This window comes from Plasmodium fragile (genome assembly GCF_000956335.1).
Source record: "Plasmodium fragile strain nilgiri unplaced genomic scaffold supercont1.28, whole genome shotgun sequence".
Taxonomy (NCBI): Eukaryota; Apicomplexa; class Aconoidasida; order Haemosporida; family Plasmodiidae; genus Plasmodium; species Plasmodium fragile.
Window position 1 is genome coordinate 26583 of NW_012192608.1, and position 18526 is coordinate 45108.

An 18526-nucleotide genomic window follows, 5' to 3' on the forward strand; every position below is an offset into this window, starting at 1 on the left:
CAGCCAAATTAGAACGTCACAGTCATAACAAACACATAAGACCTGATCGATGTTGTTGTTAAAGAAATATTGAAGATGCAGCAGATAGGATTTTTTCGCTAAGGACGTATATTGTGGACTGTAGTGTAACTGTACAATAGGCCATATGCACTCATTTAGTGAGAATAAAACTCAGTTATATTCACAACTCAAATTTTCTTCACATACTATGCCAGTGTTGTTCATAAATGCATTGTACAATTCGGATGATACGTTTATACAGAAGACCACATTTTTAACTGTCAAAAATATGCAATCCGAAATATTAAGCTCACTTATAGTACAAATATGCAGACGACCCCTAACACACAGTCATAATTGTCATTTCTAATGATAAAGTTCAGTTGCTACATTCTTACTATATATAAGGCTTAATTGAATGTATATTCATTTTACATATGTTCATATCTAAATAAGACTGTAAGTGCGTAGCGAGGGGCAAAGGTTATGAATCAAACCGTCAAATATGAACAATCGGTACAAAAATGTCCATACGCAATTTTCACATTATATATATAACGACCAATAAGTGCACATCGGAACGCTACATATTGATGCAACGGTTATTTAAGCGGAAACGTTTACATACGTACGTGTGCACTTACATAAGTAAGCATACACATTTAATTATCTATAAAAACACTTTATTAGGACATCTATATAAATAAAGCGGTAAATTTTAAATGAACTAAACAAAATAAGAAAGGTGTAAGTAGAATAAAAAAAAAAATAAATAAGATTAACATAGATCATATTTATATCAGATAATCATTACACATTTAAAAAAACGTGAACTAAAATAAAATACAACGAAAATATTATTCTGTGCCTGAACAAGGTTCTCATTCACTTATTCACTTGTTTTTTACTTTTTACTAAAAAATCCATTTTTCACATCCCACCTTGAATGTTCCCCTAAGTAGCCTAAGTTTTTAATATATTACCCATTCATATGCTTCGCACCTCATTCTGAATAATGCAGTTACAAATGGTTCACTGATTATTTATTTCATTTTTTCATTTTCTAATCGGCATGCATTAGTGCATTCTCCATTTTGCCACTACTGATATATTATACTCCTGCAGCACAGATCTTTCCCCTTTTTTAATGTTAGTCATTACCAAAATATGAGTTCATAATTTTTTCAATTATAACATTTCTTTCTTTCCCCTTTTCTTTAAACAATGATTCACTTGTGCTCATCAACTCATTTCCAAATTTGCTAATTGCGTCCCGGCTCTCATTGATAATGTCTATAAATTCCTTCAGTTCAAAAGATTCGCGATCAAGTAGAGCATAAAAACGCATATTATAAAAAACTTCATGTTCTTTCTTTCTTCTATATATAATATAAGAATAATATTCCAATTTATCTTCTAAAAAAGCATCATCTGCCTTATATTTTTTTGCCAGCACATTTAAATGCTTTGATAATCTCTCCTCTATATTATCAAATTTACATGCTTCAATATAACGCAGTTGCCACCATATACTATTCATGTCACACTTATATGGGACACGTTCCAATGTATTTACTAAATGATACAACTCTTCCTCCGTTAAATGTCTGTGTTCTTTAAAACATTTCTTGCGCATTATAGCTACATCAACCGAATTCATTGTTACTGGTGCATTTTTGTCCTTATTTGTGTCACAATACATTCCTATGCACTTGTTTTGCCTTCCACAACATGAATTAACTTTTGAAGCAATTGAATTCGTTTGGTCATTTTTATTCTTTAAAGCATTATATCTACAATTATTATTTTTGCACAAATGGCTTAAATACCGATTACTTATTTGTGTCTGTGAAACGTCCATTCCACTAAATGGAAATACATTCTACGGAAAAATAGAAAAAAAATTTAAATAATGTTAACAGAAGTTGTATTCACACAAATATGTAACGTAAAAATATATTGTCATCTGCACACATATTATTCGTCTTACCAGTAGCACTAAAAAAATAATAGCGGCCAAATACACCGTAAAAGTAGTACACCAAAAAAAACACAAAATATTTATTTTCAGCATTTCCCCTACTCAAAATATTAATATATGTGTGAAAATTCTTATTATTGGAATTATTTTTGTTTCAATATATATGATATGATACGTAATAGTACTCGTTAACGTATGCACATTTAAAATGTTCTACACAAAAATATATATATGTATGTACATACGTACCTATATATACATATATAGGTATTATGGTTTCTCGAAAAATATACTCTAAATTTACATTTATTGGCAATCAACGCGTTAAGAGAAATAATCACTTAATGAAATGTAAATCTAAAGCTTAACAAGGAACAACAAAAATCGTTACTTAGTAAAGCGAATCAATTTATTAATACGATGCACATATATAACTTCTTCAAAAAACATATTACCATAGTCCATTTATCCTTTATTATGTTCAATAAAACCAAGTATTACTATCATTCCCTAAATGTTTAGAATTGTAACAATTCTAATCGTTTCACACAGTAAACACTCTGGCAACAATTTATACTTCGTATATCACCAAAAAAAAAAAAAAATATATATATTACATTTCTTAGTGCTTCATGGTAAATATTATACAAATAAATAAAAGAAAAAATGTTAAATTATTACTATTACATTCCTTTGATAAAAGGAATTCCAATATTTTATGCAGCAAATATACCATTTTATTCTGAAAAACTTCATTTTTTATCTTTAGCTTAAAAATAAATTCCATCATGTTTTCTTCCCCTTGTGCATTTTGCATATGCACCTAAAAAGGATTAATTATGTTACACATGCGCATACTATTGTAATAAACTTAAAAAAGTGCAAACAATTATTTACATAAATATACAGTAATCTATATCTAATGTATATTAACAAAGAAAAGAAAAGAAACGAGAAAAAATTAACCTAATCTGACTGTGATATACTGCAACTTTTATATTTCCCATTATTCGTAATATAGCTTATAATTTGTTTTTCTGAGTTTTGCACTACTTAATAAATATTCACTCTTAAAAATTCTTGCATGATTTTATTTACATATATAATTAATTAGTGCTACTTTTTTATTTTATGTATTTTGAATGAACATAATGATGCATACCACTCAATTCACTGCCATGTGTAACTTTTCGCTAACAGTTATAAAATCTATTGGGAATATGCAAAATGAAGTGCAAATAAAAAACATAACAAGGATCGATCGATTTAATAATAAATGGTTCAATGTGTTAAAATCAGAATATAATATAACATAATTAACTAATAGGATAAGGGCTATGTTTCAACTACCTTAAATTATTCTGAATTAATACCTAAAAGGTTGTTACGACGCGTCATATTGCTAAATCTTTTTGTATCGTAAAAATTAATACGATTTGTAGGAACCTTATCCTTTTAAGAGTAATATATATATTTATTTATTTACTAAAAAATCTCTACAGATTAGTTAAATTTCAATTATTCCCTTAATTTCGTTCGCCATAGCACACATTTGCTGTTCCATTCTATCATTCAATTTATGAATCTATAATGAAATTTTAACAAAACAATTCATCCGTAAAACGTGTACACCTTGTTCACTACCATTTTTTTATTATTGTATGTAGGAAGAAACACACCGTACACGCATTTTCGCCTACACTCTTCAAATTATAACCTTATCTTTGTTAAAATTCTGCAAAAAAATGTAAACATAAGTATGTATAGAAAAAGAAAATTGACAAAACTAGGCATCTTCCTTCCTGAAGTTACCAAAAATGTCCTACTATGCCATATTAAGATAAAAATATAGTCAAAGGTTATGTTGTAAGCAATATCCTTCCATATACAAAGTTAATTAGAATGGAGAACCTGCTTTTAAAAGCATAATAACTTAACAAAGGCCACATTTGCACATATGTATGTACCTGTATATATAGTGCATACAACGTAACATACTACAACAATGTATACATGTAATATATACCTAAAATATAGCTCATTTTTCAAGAGAAAAAATATTTTCATAAACCCCTTCAATGTGTACAAACCTCCTGAATTCAGTCACCTTCTAGTCCCAATGCTACTAAAAATCATGGTATTATACGCTGTATTTTGTGACTGTTTTTTTTTTTTTTAAATGAAAACGGATTAGCACCTCATAATAACACATCCGCAAGTTTTCCAATTGTGTTAATAGTATTTAAAATTCTTCACATTAAAAAATGAGGTCTATGAAACACGAGTAGAATAAAAAAGCACATGTGTATAATGCCCGCGCCATACAGTATTTTGTTGTTACACCACGAAATACATATTTTGCGACTGCAAAAAAAGTGCTACAATAAGTTCACTAAAATTCGGTTGTATATTATCCACTCCTTTATAACGTAGCTCATGAGTGATCATTTCGTTAAAATAAATAAGGGGTCACACGCAAGATGTACGGATCACCTCTTTTCTAATTGACTTATACAACGAAATTAATTTTAATAAAACGTACATTAAAGAAGCATCAAATGATTCAAAACTGCGCGCCGAATTTCTCTTCCATTTTTACTATTCCATGTTAAAACAAAAGAGTCTACGCAAAACCAGCAAACAGGTAGTTAAATAATTCGTGTGTACAAATCTATAATATATAATACGAATAATTCATTATATATATTTATGCGTATCCCGGCATATGTGCACCTAAATATGCATTCATATCTACACATGAACGAAATAAGAGAAAAACAAAAAAAAAAAAAAAAAAAAACACATTCAAAATTGTACAAATCATTACATACAAATAATTTAAACATTGCAACTATATGCATAGATAAAAATAACCCAAAAAGAATAACAAAAACATCTAGAAAGTATTAATAATATTCATGTTACGTATAACTTTATAACACGAAGCCGGGTGTGCATATTACATTTAAGCCTTTACAATAATAAGACACTCCTGCAGAACATAATAACGTATAAAGTTATTTTTATTCCACACTCAATCCACGTTATCACTCTCACAGAATGACATTCGGTTGGTGACTATACATTATATATATTGCATTTAACAACAACGATTACGGCCATATTTTAGAAATCCTCCTGCATAAAGCATTATTATATCAAGTCCCTTTTCTGGTTCGTTCAATAACAATTTCGCAAAAAATAAAGGAGTCAACGGCATATCATCTCTTTTTGTTTTGTTAGATTTACTTTTAGTGTCATTAACATTATTTATTGTGCTTCTAAGATGTTTCGCACCTTCTGCAACTTGTTCATCCATCGGTTGATACGTACTTCCAGAGGATGCTTCATTACCAATTCCAGTTTTTCCGTTGTCCACACTATTCGACAAATTTACGCTTTTATTGTGGTAATCGAAATGTATTCCACTGCCTGCAACTTCAGTTAATATTCGTCCATGTCCCACATGTAACGCTTTTCCGTGCTTACTCTCATAAGAATAGCCTTCACCGATATTCTAAACAAATATAAAAATACACACATACATATATATATGTACATTTTCATATTCGCGTGCATAAGCTTACGACTGCGGATAAATATGCTTATCATGGACATGTGTTAATATTACTCAAAAGACATGAAAGAACACGAAATTGAAGATATCACGTATTTCAATCATCTTACGTCTCTATTGGAACCACATAGCGTCCAAATTAATAAAGTAAAAACAAAAATTTTAACGAAAAAATTAGACACCGTCATTTTTCTGCTCCTTGGGCAATTTTGGGGGGTTTCCATTTTCTGAGTAGTACAAGTTGTCTACTCACACTTTCCTTTATATTAATTCAACAGATATACTCCGTGTTTTAAATAAAAAGATATAAATAAGCACATGAATAAATAAATATAAATACACGTAGTAGAATTATGACTCCTTTTATAACATGTTCTGCTTTATTATAATACCGCGTATGCAGAAGTGTTGAACAAATGGGAATGATGCAGACAGGAATGAAAGAACATAAACTGATTTAATAACAATATGGTATAATTCTTTCAATTATATATAGAAATATGTAACTCTCTAAAACATATTAATATTTTAACAGACAATAATAATAATTACAAAATTCCTTGTTCTTACAATTTTGGGAACCTTAAATAAAGAAAAAATACAATGAATTTTGCCTTCAAAAATGTTGAAATTAAAATTAATATAATGAAAGAAAAAAGAAAAGAGAAAAAAAAAAAAAAAAAAATAGAATAAACCTAGAAAAACAATAACCGCAATCCTGCAAGAAATTTAAAAAATCACCATTGGTTTTGCCTTAAATGATTGTGGCTACATATGCAAAGGATTAATTTTAAATTTTAATAAATGCATTATTTATCATTATTCGTTCACTAGCTTTCACGTTTTACCGCCACTTGCGTCCTACTTTATTTAATAAAACATAATTACAGTATCACGTATATAAAAATAATATTGTACGAGCAGCTAATAGTTTTAACCCGTTTATGGCTATAGAATAAGCATATGTTTTTTATTGCGCACCACCCAATCTCATAGAAATTTACGGCGGCCATAAAATCATTTTATAACTATCTTTTATTATACATGCTATTATGTTATATATATATATTTATTTGCATAGAGCGCTCAGGTTAAAAAACATATGGGATATTTTAACTTAACAAAAGAATTAAATAATATTATGGACGTAATTTTGAAAGCCACAACTAACATTTATCTGTGCACAGTTTTTATGCAAATAAATAACAAATAAAGCTTCTTATTTTCTTCTTATAACAAAATATAACTCAAAGATTTTTAGGTAAAAAACAAAAAAAAAAATGCCAGAGAAATGCAAAATCGAAAAGAAGAAAAAAAATATATATACTTAAAAAACAAGTTATCACATCAATCATTCATTCCTGTTTTACAGTTTTTGCGTAATTGTTAAACATTTCAATTTAACCATAAAAATAGTAATAAGCAGAAAGTATAATTAATGTATTAAAATATTCCAGCATCTAAAAATATATTTACAATGTTTCTTCTAATAGGTTACCCCAAACTAAATATTTTAACGAAAATATTACACTAAATATTACTATTCCACAATGATAAATGTTTTTAGAAGCATTTTAAAGCTAGTTGGTTAGCACTATATACGAATACACCAAATGCAGATAACTCCCTAATATGTTAGCAGACTCTATATAATTCAATATTTATACCACATATTTGCATTTGGGTTCTACTACGTAAAAATTGTTCTAGCAAAACGGCGAACATTGTGAAATTATGCACTTGTTTATAGTTATATAGAAAAAAGGGAGGGAATAACGCTTATATAAGAAGTAGAAATAAAACGAAATATTGTTACTTCATGCTTACATCATTCAAAGAACAGAAAAAATGAATACAAGCTTTGTCTAACAGTGAGTGTGTTTTCGCTTACAAATAAATTCCTTTATAGATACTAATACTTTGCGTCCCATATAAAGATAACTCTACTTCTATAAAAAAAAAAAAAAAAGGAAAAACGTTTCTGCTTATAGTTATAATGTTCTAAGAACAAATCATGCACCCGTTTCGTAAACGTCCATTATACAAACAGTTCCGTTTCCTTATTACATAAATGAATACCTAACTGATAATAACAAACCATTTACACATTATGTATCCCTATAGCATATTTATAAACTCCTTTTTCATTGTTCCCTAAAAACGCTTCTACAATTTAATTCATAACTTAGGTGAACGTGCCTTCCCATATTTCACTGTCATTATGAATATATAAAGGGTTATAAAATCAGGAAAGGAAAAACATTAACTTTCCTCATTCGTAATAACTGTAACTCCTCCAATACCTTATGATGCATTTATTTCTAAACGTTTCCACCGCCATAAAATTTATATGAACAGTACATTTTGTTCCAAAACTATATGTTTTAGTTAGATCATATTTGTTTAGTCTAATTAATTTTTAACCTTCCACAAGAAGATATCGAAATTGAATATAATTTAGCTGTGTCTGCATTTTCCATCAATAAGCGCAAAAAATTATGGGTGTTCTCTTCAATCAAAACAATTATTAATCAGTAAAATTCATATACATATATTTATGCATATATAATAAGTGAATTGGAAAAAAAAAAACACTCGGCTAATAATATTCTCCTGCGCATGAAGACAAATGTTTTAAATATAAAAGTATTTTTAATATTAGGTTGTAATGTCCAAATTAGTCTTCACGTTTCTATAGAACCCTTATAGAAATATAAAGAGGTACAAAATAACTACTATTTGTATGAGCCCCCAAAATGGTCCTACTTTTTCAGATTCACGAAAAAACTAAAAAAATATGTATTAGCTGAGGCATCAATAAATAAACATAAACAAACTGCACATCCTTTAAAATGGTGTAACAAATTATCCTTAATCTATCTGTATATCACGCGAGTACAATATAGGCAGAAATAATTTAATTAATATGTAACCCACTGATTTAAGGATATTTCATGCGTTTATCATTTCTTCCTAAAATAAAATATTAGATCATTATAGCCTTACGATTCTGTACACATTTAATATAGCAATGCGTCCTTATGATGTTTTTACATTTGACCTAGGAAAGCTAATCCAACAGTTACGCATGAGGTTACTGGTAAACAGGCTTAACACGTCAGTGCCTTACAATAAAGTTCCTGCGGAATATGTTACACTATGGCTAAACAAATGGTTCTGCATCGTTCATATAAGTACAGGAGTTTAGAAATAAATGCAACACGTTGTTCTTTCAAATGGTACATATGATTGCATAGCAGGTAGCTCATATATTGCATAATAAAAAAATCCTTAAAACACAAGTGATTACACTTATGTTTATTATATGAAATTTTCTCACCACATATGTTCCTAATCAATTAAATGCTTACCAATTAATAACTGTAAACAAAAAAAAAACATAATATTAATAAGAAAAAATACACACTTTCACGTAAAAGTATTCACCCTCTACCTTCAGATTAATAAGTCTATTAATTTTAATTACTTTTTATATAAAAAAGGCTTTCCTTCTCTCTTTTTTTTTTATGACTGTTTTGCAGTTTCGATGAAGACCCTTATCTTTCAATTAGTTAATTTACATGTTCCACTTCGCGACAAATATGTTACGGATTTAATTTAATTTGGTACTCTTCTTTTTTTTTTTTTTTTTTTGTCACAATTGTTTAAAGAAAAAAAGTAAATATTATCACCTAAGTGTATTACACGCTGAATATTATTGTGGAAGATACAAAAAGTACCTTTTTATTTTTTCCTTTAATTCGTACAGCATAATAATCTAAAAAATAGGTTTACATATTTTTATACAGCTAATTCCCATATAAAGTTTATAGACACTCGATTATTGTGCACTATGCTAGTTACAACATAAGAAATTCTTATGTGTTACTAAAAAAACAAGTCCTTAAAACTGGTACGTCTGCTAATTGTATGCAATATAATTGGGATAAAAAAAAAAAAAAGAAAAAAATATATATAAGGGATTATTTAAGAAAAAATCTACAAATATAAGTAAAAGTCCAAGTATATAGGAAATACCTACACATATATATACATGTTCAACTTTTATTCTCTTTCTCATTTTAAATAAGAATGAGCGAAAATCTGCCAATATGATTCCTTAAGTACATTGAAAAGGATGTGTAATAAATAAATAGAACTCCATTTACATGGCTAAAATTTATTTATCAAATATATTAACATAACTATTATTTTTCCCCCCATTGGCATATGTATAATGGTACCTATATATATTACGTGAAATTGTGTCCCCCAATTAGATAGGCTTACTTACACGGTTTGATAAATATGCACACTGCGGTCAACGCAGATGTGTGTAACTAATCTTTTTTTTCTTTTTTTTTAACTATTTAACATAATTGTACTAGCGTAATTTTTCACATAAGAACAATTTAAATTCTTATTTTCCTTTTATTTTTCCTTTTTTTTCTTTGTGTATACTCTGTGAATGAATATTTCATAGAATTGTATAATTTAACAAAAAAAATAAATTAATCATTCTTCTAAAAATAGAACACACAGAGCAAAAACTGTATTTAATGAAAAAATATATTCAATAATTTTTCTATGTTATAAATTTTACAAGTCCCCATGGATTTAGTCAAACTTCATAAGCACTTCCCCCACTAATATGACAATTTAATAATGTTACATCTATTACCCATAATTACACGCAACTTGTAATATATTTCATTAACAATATATAAATGGGCTTTTATTCTTTTTCACAATAATTCAATTTTAAAATTACTACTTTGCACATTTCCCTGTTTATAATAACTTTAAAAAGTTCTACACAGTACTTTGTTTTGTCCCTCGAAGGCAATATATTATAAAAGGTAGTTTTGTTTATCTAATGATATAATTTTTACTTACACATAAACTACAGGAGCTTTGTTCTTTTTATTTCATTGTTTCACACAAAGGTATACATATAAGCTTACTGTAGGAATTATATATATATTCAACATATATATAAATATATAAAATAATGTACATTATTTTCGAGCAACTAAGAATTTTTTACTAAAATGTTTCTCTCATATTTTTCACATTTCTATAATTAAATTATTTCGGAAAATGAATTCTTGACTTTTGTTACAACCAATATATTAGTTGAAATAATGATTCCTTACCGTCCTTTTTAAATATATTAAATTTTGCTAAAAGTTACACATAATCATACAAGCTGAAATTTTATATTTTTATAAATGTATTCTGAAATGTGAACGGTAGCAACAGATATAAATTAATAATTCTATTCTTAAAATTATACAACTAGTGCATTCTACATCCCTAAAACCGTTGTAGAATAACAAATAGATAACAAAAAAACACCTAAGTTTCAGATTTAAAATTTAATGTATAACAAAAAAAAAAACAAACAAACTAAAGCTCTTTTAAAAACGCTTCTTATAATTATAATAGAGTACAAAATGAAATTTAGCATTATATATAATCCTATTTAATTAATTGTTTGTATAACACCTTAGCATTCTTATGTTATTATTACAAAAGGGAATTCGTAATTTCCCAAGAAATTAAAAATGACAGGAAGCAGGAATATGATTTCCTGTATGAAAATTTTGACTTATTTTCTCTTAGCATGGTCGTCGCAATATGTGTGTAACGTAGGATATAATAATTAACATAAATGAATGTTTACACTTGCATTTTGAACCTTCTAATCTTTTATTTTTCAAATGAAAAATATATTAAAATGTAGAAGTAAATGCAATGCATACACACACATTCGTTACCTCCATATGAGTACATAAATACATATGTAGTAAACGCACCTAACACATTTCTTTCTGTTATTCTTCTAATTTTTAGGCATCAAAGTCCTTATATAATGCATCATGTCATAAATGCAACAACAGATTATTGAGCCAATGCATAATATATCCAAGAACAGATGAGGCACCTAGGAGATCTAGAATTGGCGGTGACCACCAAGATTATCAACTTCCTAATATGTCAAGAAGAACGAATAGTTCTGTACAGGATGCTCACTTTGAAAGTCGTTTTCACGCATTATCATCTGAAGATAATTTAAAGAGTGGCTTTAATTCTATGATACACGATGGCAATATTCATAAACGATTTAATGCAATAATGCATGAAGAAGGTTATCCAAGCATACCTCGCCATTCATATAGGAATAATGCGTATTATGCAAGAGGACCTGGAACGAGAGGTGGTAAACATTATGATGATTATGGCAGACGAAGGTCGGATGACGATGGTCATTACAAAAATCAGAGTGACCTTGAGTTTGCTGTCGAGTCATTAATGTATGATCAACATTCAGGAACAAGAGATTACTTATCATGTGGAGGTCATTACATGAATATGGGACACCCTTCTTGTAGTCGATCAGACTGTATATCACGTCCTCATGTGTCTGAATATGTATCCGATAATTTTGATAGACAAGCTCATCATTATCAACGGAATACAGAAGGTCACCACACCCCGTGTAATTTTAACACCTTTGATATTACTGTGAACACCCACCTGCCACGTTTTGATTGTGGCGGACCAATGGAAGAACATGAAATAAAATGCATATTGCAAAAAAAAAAATTAAACAAAAGTGCCCCCGAATCCATATTAGAAAATTTTATTAAATTCATAAAAAAATCAGATGCAATTTATGAAACTGAAATATTAAGTATAATTACAGGTACTAGTTGTGCATATGATGGCCAGCATCTCGAACAAAAAAAAAATAAAGGATTAAGACACATGCTTAAGGATAAATTATTCATTATTTCCCCAATTATATCAGTTTCTGTCTTTTTGATTTTGTTCGCTTTGTTAAATGTAATATCTGGTGTTGTCATAACATCTATGATACTCAGTGCAACCATTGCATATGTATGGTACAAATATAAGAAGTGCAAACGTATAAATAAAATATACGGAGTTTATGACGAGCAGAAATTAATGGAGCTCAGTACAGAACGCAAAAATTGAAGTACTTACGAATTCAAACTACATTAGATAATTTAAACACTCCTTCGAAATTTCTACACAAAATCCAAGAATAACAAGGACATTCTTGTATATGCCTCTTCATGGTGTTTGTTTGATACTCTTGCATCATAAATTGCTGGATCCTTATTTTACCTTTAGGAGTAACAAGGCGTTGACTACCATTACTGCAATAGGCAGCGGAGCTGCCAAAGCGCAAAGAGAAGCACAACAAACTGCAACAACAACGGTAACAGAAACAGTAACATCGACAGCAGATCATAGGCTGTTATATATACGCCCTGTCTATATTCGAGTCCTTTTATATTTGAAAGTTTTCATTTACATTTCTAACTTTGTATAATATCTTTAAAAAATTGTGCTTTTTGAAGCTCTTTCCGTTTCATCACTTCATTCTTATTCTTATTCTTCTGTTTATATATATTATATATATATATATTTATTTATTTATTATTTTTTTTTTTTTTGTTGTTTTTTGTATATTTGTATATTTGTAGTAATTCGTAAGAACTCTTTATGAGATTAGATCATTTGTGCAGAGTTCTAATGAAATATTTACAGGACAGTAAACATCTACCGTTCTGTTAAAAAGTAGGTGTATATTGTTATTGTTGCATAGCCTTTATTTAGAAATATGATTAATTTATGAATTATGTTTAATTATTGTCTTTGTTAAATGAAATATAATTAAGTTCTTATTAAGATTTAATAAAGGAAGCTGTTACTAAGGAGTGTATTATGATCCCCTGTTGTACACTGCACACATTTATAACTGACAAATCAGTTTTAATATATTTCTATAAATGTACAAGTCCCGAATTAAATTTTTAGGCCTTTAAATCCCTTCGTTTCTTCTTCTACCATAACGAAAGTATTGCCTGTTTCGATATGGAATTACTACAGATGCAATGTTAGGCACTTTGTCTTTTTTTTAAACGGATAGATATTTTTTTGAGAGCCTTATACAATTTTCCTTCAACATTTACATTTAAACCAACATAATAATGAGTACATTGATGGGGATGGTATGATTTTTTTTTTTATTTTATTTTTTTTAGCGTTTTAAGCGGTTAAAATTGTACTAAATTTCTCGTTCTTGTTTCTCTTTTCTTTTCCATCACGACTTTATCAATATCTTATATTAGAGTTTACACAAATGATTCTAATCAAAATAGCTGAAGAATAGCGCTATATTAGATATATATTATATAAAAAAAATCCTCTGTTGTACCATTTGAGAAACATATTTATTAGAATTTGATGAATAACTTGATTTTGTTTACAAACTGTGGACTATAAAAAAGAACGAATTTCATTTTTCCTTAAGGTGTACTTTATAAAGAATTATGATAAATAATTTACCCCTTCTCTTGATCAAAATCATTCACATAAGATTCCTTAACCTCCTTTTAAAAAATACAAGAAACCAATATTTATTCTAAATATGCTTCAGAAATTAGGAGCATAAAATAATGTTCATTTTTATTTTTTTAGAAAATGATCAGAACAGTTCTAAAAAAGCAAAAAAAAAAAAAAATAAAGAGTACAAAAATAAAGAAGACTAGTAATGCGATGGAAAAATCCTACAAAGTTGCAAAAAATTCTTAAACAGATCTAAAAAAAAAAAAGTGATATTCAAAATGAATCACAAATATGGTAGCAACCAAATAATACAGAGTGATAACATTCTATATATAATGACAAAATAGCTTTTACTTCAAGCATATAAATCTGATACACTTTGTTCGGATTCATTTATATACAGCTTTATCCACATATTTTTATGATCCATTTTGTTTCATATGTATGGAAACATAAACCACATGTGATATATTTTTTCCTTCCATGTGCGCATTTTATAATTTACAGCTTACTCCTTTTTAGATGGAATTAAAAATAAAATTTTCACATATAAAACGCATGTCTCAAAGTAAATACAATTTTAAGAACAAACACAAATATTTTTCTGGTAATGTAAAAAGCGTCGCAGTTGTCTTAATATGTGTTAACAGAAATATATTATTATATGTAGCTACTTTACATGGATCAGAAACTGTACTAAACCTTAGTATGGAATCTAAGCAAAATAATACTACATATAAATGGCATTATTTTCATATATAGCGACCACGCATGTAGTAATTGTATCTCATGAATATATTATATATATTACTACCGTTCATGGAAATTAATAAAAAAGTTATTATATACTTGTTTTACAAAGTTATTGTTCCCCTTTTTCGCAAGTGAATTCTTTTCCAGAAAAAAGGGCGCTAAATTATTGTGAAAAAGAATTATGTTCCTGTACGAGTTTAAATAAATAATAGCAAGTGCAACTTGTGATCCCTATACCACTCTCTTAAATTAAAATATTCAGAAAATTACTCTTATAAAGGCGAAATCGTTTCATTAATTGAGGGCGTCCATGGTTTTTATCGTCCCCGTTTGCGTCGTTTAATTTTTCGATACCAGTTTTCCAACATATAGATATATGCATATATATATAAATATTTAATGGTTCCTTTTTTGCGCCACGTCATATTTTCACTTAGGAACATATGTGAATTTTACAGCCCGTTTTTCTAATCCAGAGTTAGTCTTAGTGCTTCAATAAGAAAATATTTTTTATAAAATGCGGAAGACTCGTAATAGTTCCACAAATAACAATGTAGCTATTTAATTGGATAACCCTTCCTCAATTTGTTATACTTTTTTGCCCATTCCTTTATTCGTTTATATTCCTTTATGCGCCCATTCCTTTATTTTATTTGGTTTCGTTCCCCTGTATTTATTGCTCTTTTTTTTTTGTTTTTTTTTTAATTAAATTTTCAGCAGCATGGAACTGGTTAGAAGTTCATACTCAAATATTATAAGCCCTATTCAACAACGGCTTAGAAATGCATTAACTATAAATAAGGAAAGCATACTGTCAAATATTGACGCGCGTTCCATTGCTCCGTATATATATTTCATCTTATTCACCCTGGCAGCTGTTCTTCTGTTCGTAAAGCGTCTCCCACAGGTAAGAGAAAAAAAAAATAATATATCAAAAAGCAAAACATGAAAAAATTAAAGCGAAAAATGACAAACTGTAGGAAAAAATGTAGAATCTTCTGCTCTTCTTGTGTAATCCGTGTAAATATGAAGTGCGTGTATATGGTTATTCATATTTTACATGCTAAAGAAAAAAGGTGCGGTGGTTGCATCCCAACTGTTACATAAATATATACTTTATAAAAAACTGTGCTTATCACTTTGTAGAAAAAACATGAGGAAATACCAGAAACGCCGCAGAATAGAGAATTATACAAAGAAATCGCCCTTGAACAAGGACTAATTGAGAAATCAGAAGAATTGAAAAAATATGCATGGAATAACTGGTTTATGAAACTGCAAACAGACTGGAATTATTTCAATGCGGGTCTCGAGAATGGAAAAAAGACATGGTTTGATGCAAAAGAAAAAGAATGGCAGAAATGGCTAGAGTCTATGGAAGACAGATGGGCACATTATAACGAAAATATGGACACAGAATTTAAATCGGATATTTTAAAGAATGCACAAGATTGGGATGAAAATCAATGGGAAACCTGGATGAAAGATGAAGGGGAAAAAATTATGGAAATGCATTACCATAAATGGATTGATGGAAGTTATGCTCATTATAATGCTTGGATTATAAAAAAATGGGAAGAATGGAAGAACGAAAAAATCCTCACATGGTTATTAAAAGATTGGAGACGTAAAGAATTTGATTACTGGCAAAAATATAAAGATTTAACCCTACCAGAACCATTATATGAAAGGGCACAAAGTAACTGGAATAAATGGAATAACAGATTATGCAATGAGAAAGAGCAATGGAAAAAATGGGTTGCCGAAAAATATGAATTCTATGAAAACAGTGAGTGCAAGCAATGGAAGAAATGGAAAGATGGTAGAGAAGTCTTGTTTAACGAGTGGAGGGAATCATATATGTGCAAATTGGTAGCAGGAAAAAAGTGGAAGGTCTGGATTGAAGAGAAAAAAAATGAAACAGCTTGCGGTGCATAATTTGTTACCAACAAAATGATTATATTAAATGAAAACGTTTCTATTATGTTATTTATTTTATTTTTTTTACCGTCGAATAACATATTTATCCATACTTAAAAAATCACCAAAGTATAAAAACATGAATGGAAATAACGCTAATTGGAATGCATTATATAATATTCATTGGTGTAGAGTTATTTTATGGGACGATGAAATTCATGTAACATTTACACCTTTGTCGCATTTACAAACATTTTTTATACAAAAGGATAGGGGAACCTCCAGTAGCTAATGGAAAAGGATAAATTTGTTTTATAAAATATATCCTGAAAATGAGTTTTTTGTATTAAAAGGTTGGAACGCATGTGTACGTATAACGCTTCGTTATTTAGCCACCTACTTACATGTACTTGTGTTGCATAGTTTCTGTTACGGATAAATTTGTTTTACATGAAATTTTTTTGATAATAGGAAAATTGTATTTCTCTTAATATTTATTTTATTTTATTTTTTTTTTATCGCTCATTTTATTTAATACAAATAAAATAGGGAACAAATGCTCTATTGTTCTTAACATTAAACATTTGAATTTTACCTGTACATATAAAGATCATATTTCACAACGATGTTGCCATAACGGTTTTAAAAGAGGTATGGAAATTATAAGTGTTCACCTTTATTTCCTGTGCCTCGCAACAAAGTGGAATGTAATGGAGTATAAATATAATAAAGGAAAATAAGAAGCCTGATCAACGAAAAACATAATGTTAAGCCCTGTTGGTGGTGTGAATTTCATTTAAAAGCAAAAACCCATAATTAATTATACAATTTACGATACAACTACTCAAAAAGTACAGAATAATAATATATATCCATTATATTTTATCCGCGCATTTATTACTTGGCCTAATAATAAATGTCTGCCATATTTAATCATTCCATTAACGGTTTTTTAGGTTATGTATATTCTGTTATTGTTCCCAATTAGGTTTAATTATTATTCTATTCAGATGAAACATTTTCCTCCCTCTTATTTGCTTCGTCCAATTTCGAAATTATTTTTTGCCCTTTTAAAAACTATCTCCTACTATGCAATTAATACATTCCTACGTTTCATGTATTCTTGGCACCATATGGAATTATGTCCACAAGATGTATTCGCGCTTAGTGATTTCATTCGATACAAATTCGTATGTTTATTTACGCACAGAAATAGGCTTATAAAATGTAACATCCATTTTTATTATTAATTTCATAAATGAAAAGAATATTTATCATGCGTTTAATAATACACAATGGTGTAAAAAATGATATCTTCATAATGATACAAAGAAATGTGCATAACTAAAATATGTCTATAACCTTTCTTTTCATTCCCTGAAATTATTATATAGCAATAACGTCTTAAGTACTAGGGAAGAAGAAGATGAAGCGAAAGAACAGAAAAAAAAAAAAAAAAAAAAATCGTTTAAATGCTATATTTACTTTTATTTGAAATAATTTCCTTATCAAGTCTTCATTATTTATATACACTAAAAATAGAACCCAGTTTTTTGAATACCTGTAAAAGAAGGGACAATTGTACATTTAATAAAATTAAAGAGAAAAAAAAGTAAAGAACTTACATGTAAATAACTAAAGAACTAAATGATAAATACATCAATTAATATAAGCCAATGCCAAATTATTTTGTAAATATTTTAAAATGATAAGAATTTTAAAAAGATAAGGAAAGCACTGTGATTTATTAAGTTTATATAAGTACTTTTGCGCTTATGAGAAAAACATATAAATATATGAAATGTTATATATGTGCTGCACCTTACTTTATATTCCCCTATATTATATATAACACGCTATTCCCTAGGGTTTTTTTTTTTTTTTTTTTTTTTTTTTTTTTTTTTTTTTTTTTT

The 18526-nt window shown here is 28.3% G+C and overlaps 4 protein-coding genes across 4 annotated transcripts; 2 read left to right on the forward strand and 2 right to left on the reverse strand.

Annotated features, from left to right (window-relative positions):
• Positions 1-1150: 1150 nt before the first annotated feature.
• On the reverse strand, positions 1151-2771 carry AK88_02724 (uncharacterized protein; the record flags this gene model as incomplete). Its single annotated transcript, XM_012480349.1, has 2 exons — positions 1151-1882; positions 2715-2771. 2 exons carry the CDS (start codon positions 2769-2771, stop codon positions 1151-1153), a joined length of 789 nt encoding a protein of 262 aa, XP_012335772.1.
• A 2310-nt stretch (positions 2772-5081) lies between these two features.
• Positions 5082-5782, reverse strand: AK88_02725 (uncharacterized protein; the record flags this gene model as incomplete). The annotated part of the gene is made up of 2 exons (XM_012480350.1): positions 5082-5498; positions 5669-5782. 2 exons carry the CDS (start codon positions 5780-5782, stop codon positions 5082-5084), a joined length of 531 nt encoding a protein of 176 aa, XP_012335773.1.
• A 5343-nt stretch (positions 5783-11125) lies between these two features.
• On the forward strand, positions 11126-12560 carry AK88_02726 (uncharacterized protein; the record flags this gene model as incomplete). The annotated part of the gene is made up of 2 exons (XM_012480351.1): positions 11126-11209; positions 11415-12560. The coding sequence occupies 2 exons, from the start codon at positions 11126-11128 to the stop codon at positions 12558-12560; spliced, it is 1230 nt and encodes a 409-aa protein (XP_012335774.1).
• A 2854-nt stretch (positions 12561-15414) lies between these two features.
• AK88_02727 (uncharacterized protein) lies at positions 15415-16631 on the forward strand (the record flags this gene model as incomplete). The annotated part of the gene is made up of 2 exons (XM_012480352.1): positions 15415-15600; positions 15840-16631. 2 exons carry the CDS (start codon positions 15415-15417, stop codon positions 16629-16631), a joined length of 978 nt encoding a protein of 325 aa, XP_012335775.1.
• Between the last annotated feature and the right edge of the window lie 1895 nt (positions 16632-18526).